General features: G+C 38.8%; 1 protein-coding gene and 1 long non-coding RNA gene across 5 annotated transcripts in view; one reads left to right on the forward strand and one right to left on the reverse strand.

Annotated features, from left to right (window-relative positions):
- SFSWAP (splicing factor SWAP) overlaps positions 1-3,178 on the reverse strand; it is a 54,475-nt gene extending 51,297 nt beyond the window's left edge. For both annotated transcript variants that reach the window (XM_067307274.1, XM_067307273.1), the window contains exons 1-2: positions 2,796-3,178; positions 237-406 (exon numbers count right to left, since the gene is read on the reverse strand). In XM_067307274.1, the coding sequence (XP_067163375.1) occupies positions 237-406; positions 2,796-3,058 (433 nt within the window). In that variant the 5' untranslated portion in view covers positions 3,059-3,178. The remainder of the gene's footprint in view (positions 1-236; positions 407-2,795) is intronic.
- Positions 3,179-3,601: 423 nt separating this feature from the next.
- Positions 3,602-17,745, forward strand: part of LOC136993552 (uncharacterized) — a 146,539-nt gene continuing 132,395 nt past the window's right edge. For 2 of the 3 annotated variants that reach the window (XR_010885925.1, XR_010885923.1), the window contains exons 1-2: positions 3,602-4,863; positions 5,807-6,003. This is a non-coding gene — a long non-coding RNA (uncharacterized lncRNA). The remainder of the gene's footprint in view (positions 4,864-5,806; positions 6,004-17,745) is intronic. The other variant, XR_010885924.1, reaches the window with a different exon arrangement.

A 17,745-nucleotide genomic window follows, 5' to 3' on the forward strand; every position in this document is an offset into this window, starting at 1 on the left:
TTTTTTTTGGTCTGAAATCCCAGTCTGCCCTCAGAATCTGGGCAATTTCTGTGTGGATCTATATTTAAACTATCCTGAGGTCCTCTCACATACGCAAAGACTCCCGTTTTTCGAATCCACTGGGTACTGTCAAGATAACATCAGAAAAAGTGAGTATAAAATAAGTAGGAGTAAATTTAATTTCGTAATTATTTATTTAAACATGTGCTAACTCAGGAAGTTTCCTTGAGCAATACCTTGCCTCGCCTCCTCCTCAAGCAAGTCCGTATGCAAGGCTAAATACCTCTCTTCATCACAGAGGGCATCTATTCTAGCTTCCTCTTCAGACAATTGATAATCTCTGTTCCACGTGGAATATTCAGCGTCATATTCAGAAAGGTCATGTAGGTGACCACGCCCATCATACCTGCAAGATGAAAGAACTGGTCAATGCAAAAAACTTAGGGCTTGGGTTTATGTGACTACTTAAATACTTACCCATTAAAAATGAAAAAAAAATACTTATATGTTAAAACATATTTCCTTTTAGAAGTTACGTTTAATTTTGCTAATCATTTGTCACCAACTATTGAAAATTTGTTTAATTGTCTAAATTCCTCTCAAAGAAAATAATAAATTACTACAATTAAAGGCAAAGGTATCCTTTAATAGTTTAAATGGGATCCATTTCCTTAACAGCTCTTACCGTATGTGGTTCAACCAACCAATCAATGTCACTTGCAAAATATGTTTTTCTGGAAAGTCAAATAGCTTACATTCACACAAACCCGAATACATAAATACCTATCCGTAAGAACCAAACGGTCGAAATTTCCTCGCTTCTTTCTGCTAGTCCCGAACTCTCAGGAGATATCTTCACCATAGAAACTTGCGTCCATTGGAGGTAAAATCATGGCTAGGCTCGGCCCCTAGCCATTTGGCTGAGGAAATAAGTTCTGGGTTATGTGATAGAGAGACACACATACATAGGAACAGTAACATATACATGCAATTCAAGGAGGTTCACCGTAAAAACGGCAAAGATCAATGACGTACAGTTCCTTTCTACTAAGCAGAAATAATTTTATTTGCAGGAAAAGCATTGCATTGGGATAATGTTTATGCATCAGTAAAAGAAACTGATTGAAAAGTAAAGTGACAGTAAGCTCGACTCCGCTGAGGTGTCTTCCCACACACAACTCTTGACTTGTGCCAACTTGCTAGACCAAAAACAAAGAAAGTAAATATTCTAATAGCAAAAAGTTAATGAAACACGTAGGTCTGGTTAATCAAGCTCTGTCCACAGGCAAACTTCAACCCATGTCTTCTCATAGCAATGTGTTTTTCTCAACAGGTGAAAACGAAGACTTCCTGCTGCTGGAGATAAAAAAAATCTAAGCTTCCAAAGGAGTTTATAAGATTAGTAAATGCAAACTTCCTTAACTTATAAATGTAGGTTATTTGCATTTTTTGGTATTATATGCATATACATGCACATACTTAGTTTTTGTTCCCAACAATTTCTGTAGCTACTCTAATTTGGGTTACTGTTACGCAGAATCATAAAAATGCCTCTACCTGCTAAAGAAATCTGTCATAGAAGTGAGCTGCCATTAAAAGACAAGCATTGTAACACTTCTATTTTTATATAAGAAATAAAACATAACTAACATACGTTTATGGTTATTTTTTCTTCTCTTTTTGTATTTATTTCAATGTGGCAATTAACTTCAATCATAAAAATCATAAATGGGGGAAAATCCAATATAGTGCCAGGGTATTTTCTCCAGTCTTCTGGAAGGCAATAAAAAGACTAACCCTTTTTTTTCCAAGCCAAATACACCTGTTAAAATTGAAACATGGAAAATCATGTTTAGCACCAAAACACTGATGAAATTGAGGGAACAAATGTCTATAGTATGTCATGTGATCCTTTTCAAACCCAAATTCTTCCATCTTTCCCACTGAAGTTTTCAGGGACAGCCACAACTCCTCTTAAATTTATTCTGAATAAATTTATTTCTAAATCCCATTCTGCACTGCTGATGCTATTGTACCAAAAAATTCTATTACTCTCTCATGCCGTAAACCAGCCCCTACTACAAAACAACCAAGAAAAAAAAAGTCACACCTGACATAAAATTTGAAAAGCAAGCAACTCCAAAATACAGAGCCATTCTGCCTAATGCAGTCACTCACAGCACAAGGAGAAAGCTATCTGGCCAAGAATTGCTCTGGAGGGATCCCATAAATAGCTTGCAGCCAGATTACGTAGGAGAAATAAGTAAAGTCCAGTTTCCCCTTACGTGGATAAAAATCTTTCCACTCCCCACACTGCACTCTACTTGCTTTGGGGACACAACCATTAGATGTCTAATAAGTATTCCCATGCAATAAGACTCCCTTAGTTTCCAAGTGAAAAAAAGATGATGTTTGGGGTTTGCATTGAAAACAGCAGCTCATTCCCACTCTCCACACCACGCTGTAAACCCTACCCTAGCAAGTGGAGGAGGAAGCCTCAAAACACACTGATTATCAGAAGGGTTCGGAGGGAAACTCCCGAAGCTGTCAGAGAGGAGAACCCCAAAGTTCCCCTTGCCAGGGGGAAAGGCTCTGCAATGTTACAAAAGAAGCATCATTACCAGGAGGAGCAGCCCTCCAACTCTGCCAGCGAAGAAAATCCCCACATGTCTGCCAAAGCGAACCCTCCTTTGCTCACACATCCCCCCTCACTTGCCCACAGCATAAGGGGAGGAACAGAAAGAGGCTATAACAGGAGATCTCGCAGCAGAGGCTGGGGGTTGGGTTGCACCGACCTATCGATCATGATCTTGGGGTCTCCCATCCAAGGAATAAGGTGTCGCCCCTGCTCCTGGTACTGAGCCTTCTCATCATCTCGAAACAGCTTGCAGGCATAGCCGAACACCAGCAGCTCCACACGGCTATTCCCACCTCCACCTCCTCCTCCTCCACCTCCTCCGGGGGGCCCAGGGACCGCTCCCCCGCCTGACAACAACATTAGGGGCGGCGGGCCTGCTTCTTCTGCAGTCCGTCGAGAACCCCCGACCCCTCCGTACATCACCAGAGGATGCAACGAGGAGGAGGAAACTCGCAGTAACAACGACTGTCCGAGAAGCGAGTCCCCCTAAAGGCCGGGGCCGCGCTAAACTCCCCAGCTCCAGAGCAACACAGTCGCCATCACCCGAAACAAAATGGCGACGCTTCCGCTTCCGCTAGGAGAGTAAACGGCACCCGGGTTTCCGGTAGTTAGCAGATTCGCCTAACGCTTCAGGAAAACAAATATAAAATAAAATGAAAACGCAGAGAAAAGCGGATTTATGTTGTCGCTGGCGGCTGAGCGAGGGTATTTGGGCGGCATGTGGTGAGCAACTGTCTGGCAGGCGGGGGGGGGAGCAGGACGCCCCGGCAGTGGTGAAAGTGCGCAGGGCAAGCGGAAGGCTGGGGTGCGCGTGGAGGGCCGGGGCGGGGGCTGCTGGCGCCCGAGGCGGCCCAGGGCGGGGCGGGGCGCTCGGGCCCGGCGGCGGTTAGCGGCTCGTCACGGCGCCAGGTGGCGGCCGAAGCGGTCGCTGTGGGAGCCCTGCGCGGGCGGGGGGGCGGACGGGCTCGCCTAATGCGGGGTTTAGGCTTAAAAAGGCGAGTGACGCAGTGCGCCGAGGTCCTCAGGGCACCCCAGCGAGCCTGCCCCCAGGGAAGGAGGAGCTGATAGGGCTAACCTGAAATGAAGAGACTGACCAGTGCAGGGCTAGGCAGAAAAAACGCGGTGGAGTTGGCAGCTCTCGAAAGGAGAAGAGTTGTTGCGGGACTTTACTGGAGAAAAGTAAAGCAGGAAGCCAGAGGTGGTGTCCACTTAAGGCTCTGCGTGGGAAGTTCAAGGGGAGAGTGGGTCTGGGAACCAAAGTTGGAAGGGAAAAGATTGAGGAGTAGGGGAAGACTTTTCTAGAAAGGGAATTGGTTAGATGGCTTTGCTAAAACTATGTAATCTAGACTGAGCCTATAGAGCCCATAGGGGCAAGAAGCCATCTAAAATGTGTTCTGATGGAGAACAGTCTTACAAGAGATAAGAGGGGAGAAAAATGAATGTCCTGAAGTCAACAAATATATATCCAAGAAACAAGCTTCATGATGAATGTGTGGAAATCTTCAGTAATCTGCTTGCTTCAAAGCCTTCAGTGAACAAATCTGCTAATGGTAGATGCTTCTGACTCATCTGTGTTCCTAATTTTTAAAAATATTGACTGAGCTGTTTCAAAGAAGAGAGATGTTCCAAATATAATGCTAACCTTTGAAAAACATAGATTATGTACATGCATATCAAGGAGTGATTAAGAACAGCCTTGAAGATTGTGGAGCAGCTTGATACCACCTGGGAAACATTCAGAATAAAGAAAGGAACAGGAAAAAACAGTAGGAAGTACTCCAAGAAAAAAAATTAACAGCTCTTGATGGGGAGTATAAGAAAGCAATTAAATATTGATATGTAGCAAGGATTTGGTGACTTTTGTAAGGCCAGTGTTAATGAAAATGATTCAGCCAAAAGATAGAGCAAGAACCCGTCAAATAAGTATGGCATAAAAATGGCTCCATGCAGCTGAAGTGGCAGTGTAATAGGATAGCTTCAGAACATTTTGCTAGGATATCAGCATTTGAGACAAGGATATGAACTGTGTATGAGTCAGATAAAGGACAAAAATGGAAATCTTAGTTACAAAGAATGCAATTACAGAAAGATGGAGAGAGTATTTTAATGAGTTCTTTAATGGTGAAATGGATAAAGGTGAACAAACAGCAATTTTCCAGCTAGCTGAGCTGTTTGTAGAAGAACCAAGAGATGATTCAGAACACCCAGGAACAATAAAGCACCAGGTGTTGATAATGTTCTTACTGAATTATCAAGAATGGGGGGGGGAGGGATAAGCTAACTACAAGACTTTAAAAAACTAATTTGTGTTAGTTTGGTGATTTGAAAATAACCTAAAGAAATGGAAGAGGGAAACCATGTGTCTAGTTCTGAAAAAGGGGACAAAATGAAACTTGAGGCCTGTAGTAGCATCTTATTGCTTACTGCAGCATGTGATATTCTAGCCTATATGTTACTATATAACTAGTTTGCAATCAGGAAAGGAGTTGAGAGAGGTTTCTGGAAGAACTACTGTACATCACTTTCAAATTATTGATTACCTAAGAAAAATAAATAGGAACATGACCAGACTACATATGATGAGCCTTAGTGTATTTAAGAAAGCACATGATAGTGCATTATGAATTTGCACAGTAATCAAAAAGCACTCCCCTCATCTCTTCCTCTGGGTAGTTCCCTACCCCCTCACCCCAATTTATAAGAAAGTAAAGTTTATTTCATTTGTATTTTTTGTTCTAGTGTATGTCATCGTTGGGAAGGAAAATGAGATAATCATACTACAGGATTTTTTTTTTTTTACCACATTTAAAGACATGTCTAACTAATATCTGCTAGTAAGAAAAAATACTCTGAAATGACTATAAACTTCTGGTTTAGGGCCTTTATATGGTAAACCGCCCATGTTGGTTCAGATCTTTAATCAGCCCCAGTTGGCCTGACTGTGTTGAAGAGTAGTTAGCTATGAGGGGAGAAGATTACCAAATGAGTAATCTGTCCCTCTCTCTTTTTCTATTTTCTTTTTGTAGTCGGTAGGAAAGCAAGTAAAAATAAGTCTTTTTTTCCTATGCCGATACCAGGCTTTTTTCTCTTTAATAATAGAGCTGTAGCTTTGTGCTTTACCTTTAGCTGAAAGTGGAGAAAAACATTTTTTTTTTCTCTGTTCTTAAGTAGGTCTGAAAGAAGAGCATGTTGTGCTGATTCTAAAGAAAGAAAAATACCATTTGCATCATGTTTTGTCCTTCAGCGATAAAAAGAAATTTTCAGCATAGCAAAAGAACAGATCAAATGTTATTCCAGATTTACAGGAGAAAAGAAATCACAAGTTACAGAGTTGGAGACCCTACAGAAAACAAAGCAAAGGAGAGGTAAGCAGCTCTGTACAGAAACTTGCAATTTTTCAATAAGTAAGAAACTGTCATTTTTGGGATGGGAATTGGTATAGATTCCAAGAATGGACTTAGATTCTTCTATATTGGTTATAAGGGGACAAAACTATATGAAAAAGCTACTGTAAAAGATTTTATTGGTCAACACGTGAATGGTGCTTTCTGTAGTAAAAATGGAAAGCTTGTGCTTCACTATACTAATCTTGACATTGGCACTCTTTTAGAGTAGGTCTGTTATTTTTGTAGAAAATGCCATGCTCAGAAGATCTTAGCTCCAGCCTGACTAAGGAAAGTGAACGTAAGGGTGTTTTTCTTCTTGGTCACCATTTGTTCATTACAAGACTTGGCATGAGCCTGCACTGACTTCCTTATTCTCCCTCAGTGGTATTTTGTAAGAGTAGAGCTGCAGTGTCCTTTAGGGAAGGATGCACAGAATCTGTGAGGTTTACTTGAATACTAAAATTGTACATAATTACTCTCTTAAAGAAGATGGCTCTCTAAATTCTCATGATTTTGAGTAGGTTTTATTGTTACTTTTGCCATTACAGTAGGATCCACATATAAAACATTTGGTAGTTCTCCTTGGACTCGCATTTTAAATACAGAATTGCTGTAACATAGTAGCTAGATAAACAACTTATGGATACGTTAATGACCACAGTATGTAACTGACTGCATTAATGATTGGGTACCAAGTAGTGGTTGAGGATTTCCAGCTTTTTTTTTTTTTTTTTTTTTTAAGTTATAAGCTTGCTGCAGTTCATAGTTTAGTTGCTCACTTTATTTCCAGAGTTACTTACCTCTAGTATGAATTGTATAGAGCTTCTATTTATCTTTCCAAAAAAAAAAAGAAAAAGGGGGAGGTGGGGGGGAATCACCTGTCTTTTTAACACATTGATTTAATTTATTGACTACCTTTCTTTTTCTGGCAATTTACACAGATAAACCATGTATCCTTTGGTGGATTTTTGTGTGTGTGTATTGCATAGCCTGCCAATTCTATGACTAACTTATCTGGTTACTTTATTTTGGGCAAACTGCTTCTTTCATGATGGTGGTCACAAGAAAAAAAAAAAAGATGTGCTTAAATATAAACAGAAAGCAGTTTACACTAATGCAAAAAAAAAAAGTATCCAGAAAAAGATTGTATTTTTTTTCCAAGATGTTTCCCTTAGGAATGTCCATCAGGTTCCATCAGGTAGACCTTCTTGCTGAACTATATATAGTTCAGCTATAAACTGTCATAATTCGGTTGAAGTTTCAATTCCTGTCGTTTTGATGGAGTAGAGCTTATGATGCTGATGATGACAAAATACTATAAATGTAGATGAGGTTGTCCCTTATTTTCTTCCATTTACTTTATTTTTTCTGTATTCAAAAATATTTTCACTGTTGTATTATAAAAGTTATTTAATTAATGTGCTTGAGAAGGGTAAATTAAAGCTTATGAGTCGTACTAACAGTCAATGTTGAATTTGCTCCTGAATTCCCTTATATCAGTAACTTCGTTTTTTTCCTGTTTTTCTCCAAAAAGTGCTTGTCTATGAGACTTTTCAGCTAAAATCTGTATAATGTAAGCAATTTCTGTTACTGTGCAAAAGATTCTTAGAGCAAATGAAATAGCTTTAAAATAAATTCAGTTTATAATTAACCAAATTGTTTACATTCAGCTTTCATCTCTTAGATTTGATTTTGTTGTTACTAGGGAAACCCATGGCATTTGCATTTTGGCATAAGTTCCATACAGACTGTATTATGGTTTTGTGTGCAAAACAGTATCGTGGATAGTAATGTACATTCTAAGGGTTTGGGGGGAGTTTCCTCTTTTTTTAGTAATGCTCTGACATCGGATAAAGTAATCAAAATGAACAGCTGCTTTGTATGTAATACTGATGTATTTAAGGGGAGCCTTCAAAGTTGGTGGTATATCTGTCTTACCTCAAGAAAGTTTTGCATTAAGTTCTTTGTGCAACAAAGCAGCCAACTCTGTGTTGCAATCTGGTCAATAGTACTTATCCCTCTTGATTAAGAAAAATCCCCTCTGCAAAAGAAGAGGAGGTCATAGCTCGGCAGGTTTAGTATATTCAGATAATAAACTTATTTTTCTTATGAGCAAATTTTGTTTTGGGATGTAGGTTAATCAGTGGTTAATAGGCAGTACCATTTGTCTAACGGTGTGATAGCATTCTTAATTAAACCTTGGAAATCTCACTTCATACATGAGGAAATAGTTTTTTCTTTTTTTTTTGTGCTTTGCATCATTGAAAGTATATGAATATCAGAAGGAAAGGTCAAAGTCTGCCTTCATGTAACTGTGTATTAAAGCCACTGTTATTTATTTGTATTAGTGGCATGCCTAAGGAACCCAAGAGAGATTCATCTGCCTCAATGGATTGTGAGGACATATTTATTACTAATAACAACAAAGAAATAGAAATTATTAATGGTTTTCATTTTATATGATAAAATGAACATCAAAGCTAGGGACAGGCTTAGTTGCAAACTTCATGGTTCTGGCAATTCTTGTTGCAAATGAAGTAAATGTTGATCTTCAGCCACTGCTTTTCTGAGGCTTTTTTTTTTTCTTTTATGGAGGCGGGGGGACATTGGATGGTGATCTTGTTTGATTTTTAGTGCTGGCATTTGAATGTTAATAAACTTGCTTCATTGGTTCCTTTAATCCATAAAGAAGAGAGACATGAATGTGTGGAGAAGAAAAATTACTATTTTTCCCCCCTTTGTTGGCATACTGTCTGCAAACTGATCAGAATATCCTTTACTATCTTTGTGGATTTTTTTTTTTGCCTCACAGTTACTTTCTAATTCCTGTGAATGTTCACAAATAGCAATTTGTTAATTCTTTTAATCCATCTGTGCAGTGAGTCATCGGCTTGCTAGACTGCTGTTCGCATCAGTGGGGGTTTTATTGATCTGTAATGGAAAGCAGAACATTAAGTCCACATCATAGGATGTGAGCCTAGAATACAATCATTTGCTTAGTTTCTATGGAGAATTAAAGTTTGAGTAGGTTAAACTGTAATGTTTATTGTTGTCAAACAGAAATCAGCATTTCCCCACCTTTGTGTGGGGGATAAGTGGGGAGATGTTGTCTTGTGAAAGGTTTACATCCAGAATTGCTGCTGGAGTCTACCTGCACTGTGATAAGAACTGGCACATGAACAGTTTGCCTAACAAGCCTGTAGGCAGTAATCTTGCTTCTAAGTCCTTGACAGTGTCTGTGAAATGATGAAGTCATATGAACTTCAGAGTAAAGGTTTATGTTTGTTTGAGGTCCCTAATACGCAACTGTTGTAACAACGTGCTAGTTCATACATACTTTTGTATTGGATCTTACTGCTGCATTGTTTAATGTCTGAAGTCTAAAACATTTTAAAAATGCTGTTTGAAATCAACATTCCTTTGAGTCAGAATATAACTTCAAGAAATTGTAGCTTTTGGGTAGACAGCTTACAAATCAAAGCGGACTGCAATTGCACATGTCAAGTTATGTGGCTGAGTAAGAGCTTGTCAGAAGTGTGAAAACAGTCCCTGATAGATACGTTAACCCAGTGTCAGATGGCACAGTTGGGCAATATACTGCATGCTGTTGCTTATGGCTCTCTGCATCTTGCAGTTGCCTATTGTGCAGAGGAGAAGATCTCCTGCAGCACTGTCTTCTGTAAGGCTGTATGATTCACAAAGATATCAAATATGAGGCCTGAGGGCCTCGTATTGATATTGACAGTTTGAGTAATCAAATCAGTTAATTTTTTTTCCCTAAGGGTTCACATTTCCCTGTCAGAAAGTCCTTAGGTTTCTCCTTCAGTGATCGATGTTTGGTTTCTAAATGTCTCAAGTGTGAAGTGTTTCATACTCAACAGCTGGTGCTTTCAGTGCATGCTATGCACTTTGGCTTCAAATCAGTCAGTGTAGAATTTGTCACTGTCTTCCTCTGCTTTTTCTCTGGTGCAGCTTGTCATTGTCCCTTGCACACAAGTCTTGCCTTTCCCATTCACAGTTTGACTGGGATCAAGTAAGAAACTTGAAGCCCTGTGGAGTTGTCATACCTTTGTAAGGGATCTGCTGGGATAAATTATTAGTGCTTCCATAATGGCAAATTCTAAGACTTGAATTAAAAAAAAGGAGAGGGAGGGAACTCAGTGCCACTGTTCATTGAACCATGCTTAAGTACTTTATCCTTTGCTATGTTTGATTTTTGATAACATTCTTTTCTGAAGGAAGAATCTGTGCTAATAAAACAATAAATACCTGTATGTAAAGGTATGTACTTGGATCTAGTGGTTTATTTCCTATACTTGAAGTAGTCTGTGCTAAAACATTGTAGAACAGAGTGTGCTGATTGGGTGATGAAGAAAACATCCTACATTGGAGTTCATTATTTTAACATTTATTGACACTTTTTTTCAAAGTTGTATCTGTCCTGCTGTCTTGTAATGATGTTGCTTTCCAGAGCTTCTTTCTCCAATTTTTGGATGCTGCTTTTCTTAAAGGATAATTCTACGCACAAGGCTCAGAGCATTATTGTTCTAAGGGGAAAATCCTGAGCTGCCAAGTCTGGAAGTAGACTGCTCCAGGATCTCTTGATGCTTCTCATAAAGAAGCCCCTTTGCCTAATGCAATAGTTACTGTTTTCTTAGCTTGGAAGTCAGAACTGTTTAAGGCACTCCAGTTAATATAATTTGCCTGTACAGGAGAATCAAAAAGAAATACTTCTCAGTGCTGAGTAAGTTAATAAAATCTACTGTGAGTAACAAAGACACGCAAGATGCTTTTGTCTTCTCCATTTTGTGTGCTGCTTTGATTTATAAGGAAAGCACATGCTATAAAAAGTGTTGATCAGTGTGGTAAGCTGAGGTCTCGGCATATAAGCAATCCAAGCCTTATGATGTTTTTCCTATTCTTGTAGGCATCATAATATAGGAAAATCTTCAAAGAGGAAGATCTCAGCCTAGCAGCTGGCTTTACACAGCCAAAAGTAGATCAATGAAAAGCTCTTAATTTCAAATAGCATGTGCATGAGTGTGTGACTGTCTTGCGAGCAATAGGAGAATGAAGAGCATTTATTTCCTTGAATTTCTGGCTTTGTCTTGTGATCTGAGAGCCTATTTAAAGGGTCTTGACAAGGAGTATTAGAGGAAGGCCATCAGGGATTATATTGTATTAATAATCAGCTGTGTTTGGTTTGCAAATATTGATCACAGAACTTCTTTTTGAGTGTGAAGACTAGGGGATGGGCCAAGTTTGAGTTGTGAAGCTAAATGAATATCAGCCTTGATCATTGACTTAGTCTCAGAGGTGCAAACCAGGCACAGTACAGAGCTACCAGATGTACGCTTTTTTTTTTTTAAACATTAAGCCAAAGACTTAGAAAATATTTTCTTTTAGAACACAGTGGCTGACTAAAAGATTTGAAAGCCTTTGTGGGAGAACTTTAACAGCAGACTGGATGCTTCAAAGATAAGTTTATATCATTTTAAGTAAACAGGACATCAGGATTAGAGAAATTCTGCAACTCCTCAAAAGATAAAATCTGCATTGTCAGCCTAGACACAATCAAATCCACACTGGAAGATGATGTTAAGGAAAAGCTGCTGTCAGACCTAGCACCTTAGATACCAAGTCTGAAGGAAACCAAATTTACCATGCTCAAAAAAGCTACATGATTTAACAGAGACAGAATGTGAACATCTTTTAGTACTGTGGCATAGCACAAACACTTCTTGCTTTTTTCAGTTACTATGTCAGTGACTCCAGACAACCTGCTGCCTTTATAAGGTCTATTTCTGGATCGTGCTACATTAGTTAATTATTGGCCTGACTATCTGCAAAATGTCAGTGTGGTTTTGGAATGGATTCTAGCAAAGAAGCACTTAAACTTGCAGTGTTAATCTTCCCAACTACACTCAAAATGCTATCTTTGACTTGTTTCTCCTAGCACTTGCTAATTCTCATGGCCACAGAGTGGAAGTGCTTTCCTCCTGTGAATCCAGTCACTCTCTGACTATTGGCATGAGATGCTGTCTGCTCCAAAGGTTTGAAGCCGGATTGGATGAGATGTACTGATTTTTATTTACTTGTTGATTGCTTGTGTCATCCAAAGCCTTTTGAGGCCAGTTCAGCTTTTTAATAAACACTTGGACAGACTTCTCACTTTTTTTTTCCTGATTCTAATTCTGTGATGTTGAGCATTTATTTTAATACACTACCAGAAGGCAATTCATTGTTTCAAACTATCTCTGTATGTCTAATTTCATGTACTTGTTTATGAACTATGGGTTATTTTAGGTTAGGAGAACCTACTCAACTTTCCTAATGCGTTGATAGGGGGTGGTATTCCTTTAAACAATGTGTAGATATTCTCATAGTTGCCGTTGTTTTTTGATGTTTCAGAAGCAGCAAAAATATATCAAAACACCAATGCAATATGTACAGTGTAAGCATGTTGCTTCAGAATTTGGTAAATGTAATGACTTGGACCCTACTCTGTGCATGTAGTTCTTTCATATTATCTTTCATGTGGAGGAAAAAAAAAGTAACAATTTTGTCTTGTTTGGCATCTGATATTAATGATTTTATATATCTAATAAATCTGGTAGGAGTTTTGCTGTTTTACCAAGCTCTAAGTCCAGTGGTGTGATGTAGGGGTAAGACAGGTGGCCTTTGCTTTCTTTCCGGTCTTCTATATTTATTCAATGGAACCCATGAAAGATTACACAATCCCTAATGTTCCTGTTTCCCTTAGCACTAGCCGGGTAGTCCAGTTCCTATAAATGGAGCTAAATTCCTAAATATATTAGGAACTATATTGCAAAATATGGACTAAACTCGAATATAATTTGTCTGTAACTTTTTCAAATACACTGTTTTCAGGCTTAGATAAAGAGATCAAGTTGATCAAGTTCTTAATTTTTCATGATGGACAATTAAAGTGGAATTTTCTTCACCAGATCAATCAATTTCTAGGGAAAGTGAATGCATATGACTCCACCTGGTTTCAACAGGGGCTATTACCTTTTGGGATCCTAAAATCTGGAAAAATATAACTCATTCTTTGTCATTTATGTGAAGAGGAAACAGCTGTTTAGCAATTTAGAAAACTAGAAAATCCAGGAATTTAGTTATTTTGAGGGAAAGGTCCTGCTTATAATAAAGCAAAACCAAAAAAAGTTGTGAAAGCTTCACAATTCTATGAAAACTGTTTAACTTAAGTTTTGAGCATAAGCCCCTCAATTGATTTAGCTGATTTCCTGGTAGATTATTGTGGTTCATATTGTCTGTAAAATTAATGCATTTCTTAGTTATTTGGTTTCTGCTCTTCAAAAGGAATGGGGAAAGGTTCCTCCAAATCATAGCATCTGGCTTGTGTTGGTTTCTACCGAGGGCTGCTTTGGCTAGAATTAAATTCATTATTTTAGTAGTTTTGTCCCCTGTTAATCACAACTGATAGTCTCCTGTGAAACCCCTCTACTATTTTCACTACTTTAATAAAACTGCCATGCATGTAAAGCTGTAATTCTACAACAGAGCATGTCTTTTGATATTTATTCTTGTTCTTTGTGAAATATGTTTTGTAGGAGTTATTCAGGTACAAGCTATTTCGGCAAATGTTATTAAAAATGGTATTTGAAAGGAAATGGGTTAGGTAGAGTTATATGAAATACGGTGAAGCCTAAAAGCAGGATTAGGTCTATAGCTTTGCTATGGATCCAAAAATCACCTTTTGTCTGTTGTGGGGCCTGGATTTTCATATCCAAACCTATAGCATCTGTTTTCTTTATTTTAGAATTTGCTTTCTTGTGGACTGATTAATATGATGTTTTTGTCACATCTCTGATGCTCAACTGAGCATCCTATGGATGGAATATGTTCCTAGATAATTTCTTGTTGTTGTTTTCCTTTAACCATTTTGTTCTGGGACTAATTCTGGAGTAGAAACATCTGATGTGGCATTCAGTAGAGATGCTGGAGACCCAGGCCTAGCTTTGCCTGGTTTGGTGCAGGAGGTTAAATCTGTCTTCCATATCCTAAGTGCTGTCATCCTTGGGTAGTTTGCTAGTCTGGTGTGGTGCACTTCTGATTTCTCTCTCTGGATTTTGTGTGGAAAGGGGGAAACTATTCTGATCAAACAAACATAAAGTGAGGTTTCAAAAGCCTGTGTTTCACAGAACTGACATTTTCCAACCAGGGAACAAGAATTTTAAGGCTAATTATAGTTAATTAACTCTGGATAGAGATCTTCAAGTTATGCTAGCTGGCTATGTCATGCCTTTGGGCCTCCAGAAGAAAGAATGGGCTTGCAGTCTGTCCTGCAAAGATTTGAAAAACACAATGCTAAAGAGAAAATTCCTGCTTCTCTCCAATTTAGGAACATCCTTGGCTGTGGGAATTAAAAGAAGGATTTAGCTAATAATTCATCTCTGGGAGGTAGAAATCTGTAAGTGACTCTTGTTCCTACCTAATTAACGCTTATTTATTTGGAAAAAGAAACAGTGCTTATGGTTGTAAGAAACTCAAAATTCCAGCAATGTCAAAAATATTCACCTGGAGGACTTCAGCATTCTTTTTCCTTGTTCTTTTCTGTGGGCACTACTTATTACTGCAATAAGAAGTTTGAGGGTGACTGAACATCAGGTGTTTCAGGAATGCAAGAGACAGTGCCATTGTGTTCTCAAATGGATAGGTGTCTGCAGAAGTACTTCACCTAAGGAATCATTGGGTACAGTTTCGCCATGAGACAGGATCTGACCCTACAAGCACTCAACATACTGCATGCTATGCAACGTGTATGTTATTAGTGTTAGTACAGCTACCAGGCTAATAGCGTACTGTGAAAACATCTTGAGATGGGAAGATTGTGGCTTCACGCTTGTGTGAGCTATCCAACCTCCAAAACAGGATGTTTCCCCGTCAGCTGTTAGTGATGGAGAGAGAATGTCCTGTTCTAGAGACTCCCTTTCACCTTATGACTAGTGGTCACTGAAGAGTAGACACTGAGTATGCATAAGGAATCTCTACAGACTAGTCTATGAACCAGAGCATTTTTCAACTCTCATATGTGATGTGTTTGCATGGATTAAAAGTATGTGTGTCTTTGCACATCTCTGCATTAGGCATAGCCCCTGCTACCTCTTCACAGCTTTGATTTGACAGTGATGACTTTCTACACATGCATCCAAATGTGGCAAGTGTATCACTAAACATTATTCACAGATAATTTATTGATCTTCATTCTCAAAGCAGTGCTCAGGAAACCAACAACATAGAATGTAGTGAAATATCTTAGGGTATCCACACGGGCAATTCAAATGCTTTTTTACTCACATATAGTGGATAAACTGCTGTGCCAGTACCCGTGTTGTGTATTTATTAAAAATGTATTCTTGTGCTTTAAGGTACTTGTTACTGTCTTCATGTCTGATAGCAGAGAGAAAGAATGACACATTTACTATAAATCAGCACATGGGTACTGGCTTTCTGTTGAGAGAAATATTATTTATTAGAGCAGCAGTTGGCAGCACTTACTGCCAACTTTTCTCATCTATTTAGGTGATGGATAGTAGTAGTCTCACTGCATTGCCAGATGCATCTTTGGTCATGTGCTATTGTGCTCTTTGTGTAGGAATAATGTACTGTTTGAAACACTTTATGAAAGTGTTGCAGTCTGCTATACAAACCTAACTTCCCAGTAATTGAAACATATTGTTTATTTTAAGATTTGTTCTGTTATTCTGTACAACATATGGGGATTAAACCCATATAAAAATGTACTAATGCTTTGTAAAGAGAAGTCTGATTGTACCCTGAAAATGCAAAAAGGCAAATATAACGTCTTGGATAACTTCTGTCTACTTACTGTTAGTGATGTATCTGTTAAAAAAGAGTGTGTTCTATGGAGACAGGGCATGGCCTAACTGGAAGAAAGCAAACTTCTATTCTTTTCCTTATTCAGAAGATGTGTTACACTGAAAGCAATACAGGAATGGTATAGTAAAGCTGGGGACCAATCTCCGGATTTTGAGTCCTAGTCCTATTTTGAGCATAGGCACAAATTTCTTGACTACCTAAAACTAGCTGTCCCTCAGAGTGGAGTCTGCATTAGGATTTTGTCTTAGAAAATTTTTGATAGCTTTCCAAATTTTCACATGTGTGTTGCACTGAATTGTGGTCAGGATGCCAGGAAACATTACTATTTTCTTCCACACTGAGTAGGAAAAGAAACTGAGCTATTTGGTTGCTGCCAAGTTTAAGATTCTGTCAAGTACCTCATCTTCTGGAGCAAGCCCACAGAAAATATTACTGTAACTGTGAACTGAAGCTGAGCAATAAACTTGGATCAAGGTCAAAGTTGAATTATACCCCAAAGTGTTTTGGGGTTGTTTTGGCCTGATCCTTGGGTATAGTGAAAGGCTACTCACAAGCCTGGCGCAGGGCTGAACCTGGTTGCCTTTCTTTATCTGAACCTTGAGCTTAGTTTTCATTCGTATTTTAAACATCTTAGCTTTTTTGCATGTCCTGAGTTTAAACACTTCAGACTTGTCTTCATGGCCAAAATGACTGCATAGCATTATATTTGAGTTACTCCTCTAGTGGCTGCACGATGGAGTTCCTTCAGCTCAAACTAATTTAAATGGTGCTGATTACACAGTGCTTAGATAACGGTGCTGAAGCAGTTGAATTTGTAGTTGGGAATAGCTAAGAGTCAGGGGCTCTCCAGCTCATCTGTTGAGAGGCATGCTACTTATAACTGCTTTACCAGGTAAGCGACTGTTAGTTGTGGACAAGAGTTTGCCTTATTCACTTGAGTTTTGCCCTGAAGCTGTTGGTTATTCTGGTCATTATTTTCCTTACTCAGTAAGTCAGGGATAGTTGTAACGGGATAGTTTTCCACCTTAGGGGCTATCTGTTCCTATGCAGTATATTGTGCAGTACTGAGAAAAGGCATCTCTAAAAGGTCTTTGGGGCAAAGGTGAATTAGACGCTGTACAACTTTCGGCACAATGGCACAGAGATCCAGGACATGAGGCCTATTCTTAGGCATGCAGCAGTAATAAATGCAGGACAAATGTTTCCAATTATATTCTATTTATTGCATTGCCTTAGTGTCCTTAGCTAAAGCAATAGAACAAAACCAACTCTTGACAGCAGCAAGTAGTAATATCTTAAGAAAAAAATCCACAAAAATATGCACCAAACAAGCCTTGGATTTTCTTCAAATGAGGAGCAGGGAGGGGGGAGCTCATTATTCTTCCACCATGCAGCTGCTGTGCTTGGTAATTAGAGAAAGAAATGAAAAGCTTTCAGTTCATTTCTGTGCTTTGTTTTTAATGCACCAGTGGAGGAGCAGACACACCAAAAGCCTGTGAGAGAGATCTTTTTGCTTGATCTTTGAAGGGTAGGGGAGTTCTTCGAGCTAGCTAATGCTGCTTCTAATAATAGGTGTGAACCTTGCAAATCTATTGAGAGTCTACTTGTGTTCAATTTAAATTATTCAGTTTTGGGGTACCTCCATTGCAAATACATGTAAAAGCTAATTTACTCGCCTTCCCCTCCTTATTTGTCCTTCAGGTTATGTGTGTGAGCATCATACATGCTTGACATTATTGTGAGTTTACTTGAAAGGAGGTATGCATTTACTCTGCAATCTGTAGGACTGAGTTTATAAGGCCCTTCCAAGGGACAGAATAAGGCGTAATCCCTCTA

This window comes from Apteryx mantelli, chromosome 17 (genome assembly GCF_036417845.1).
Source record: "Apteryx mantelli isolate bAptMan1 chromosome 17, bAptMan1.hap1, whole genome shotgun sequence".
NCBI lineage: Eukaryota > Metazoa > Chordata > Aves > Apterygiformes > Apterygidae > Apteryx > Apteryx mantelli.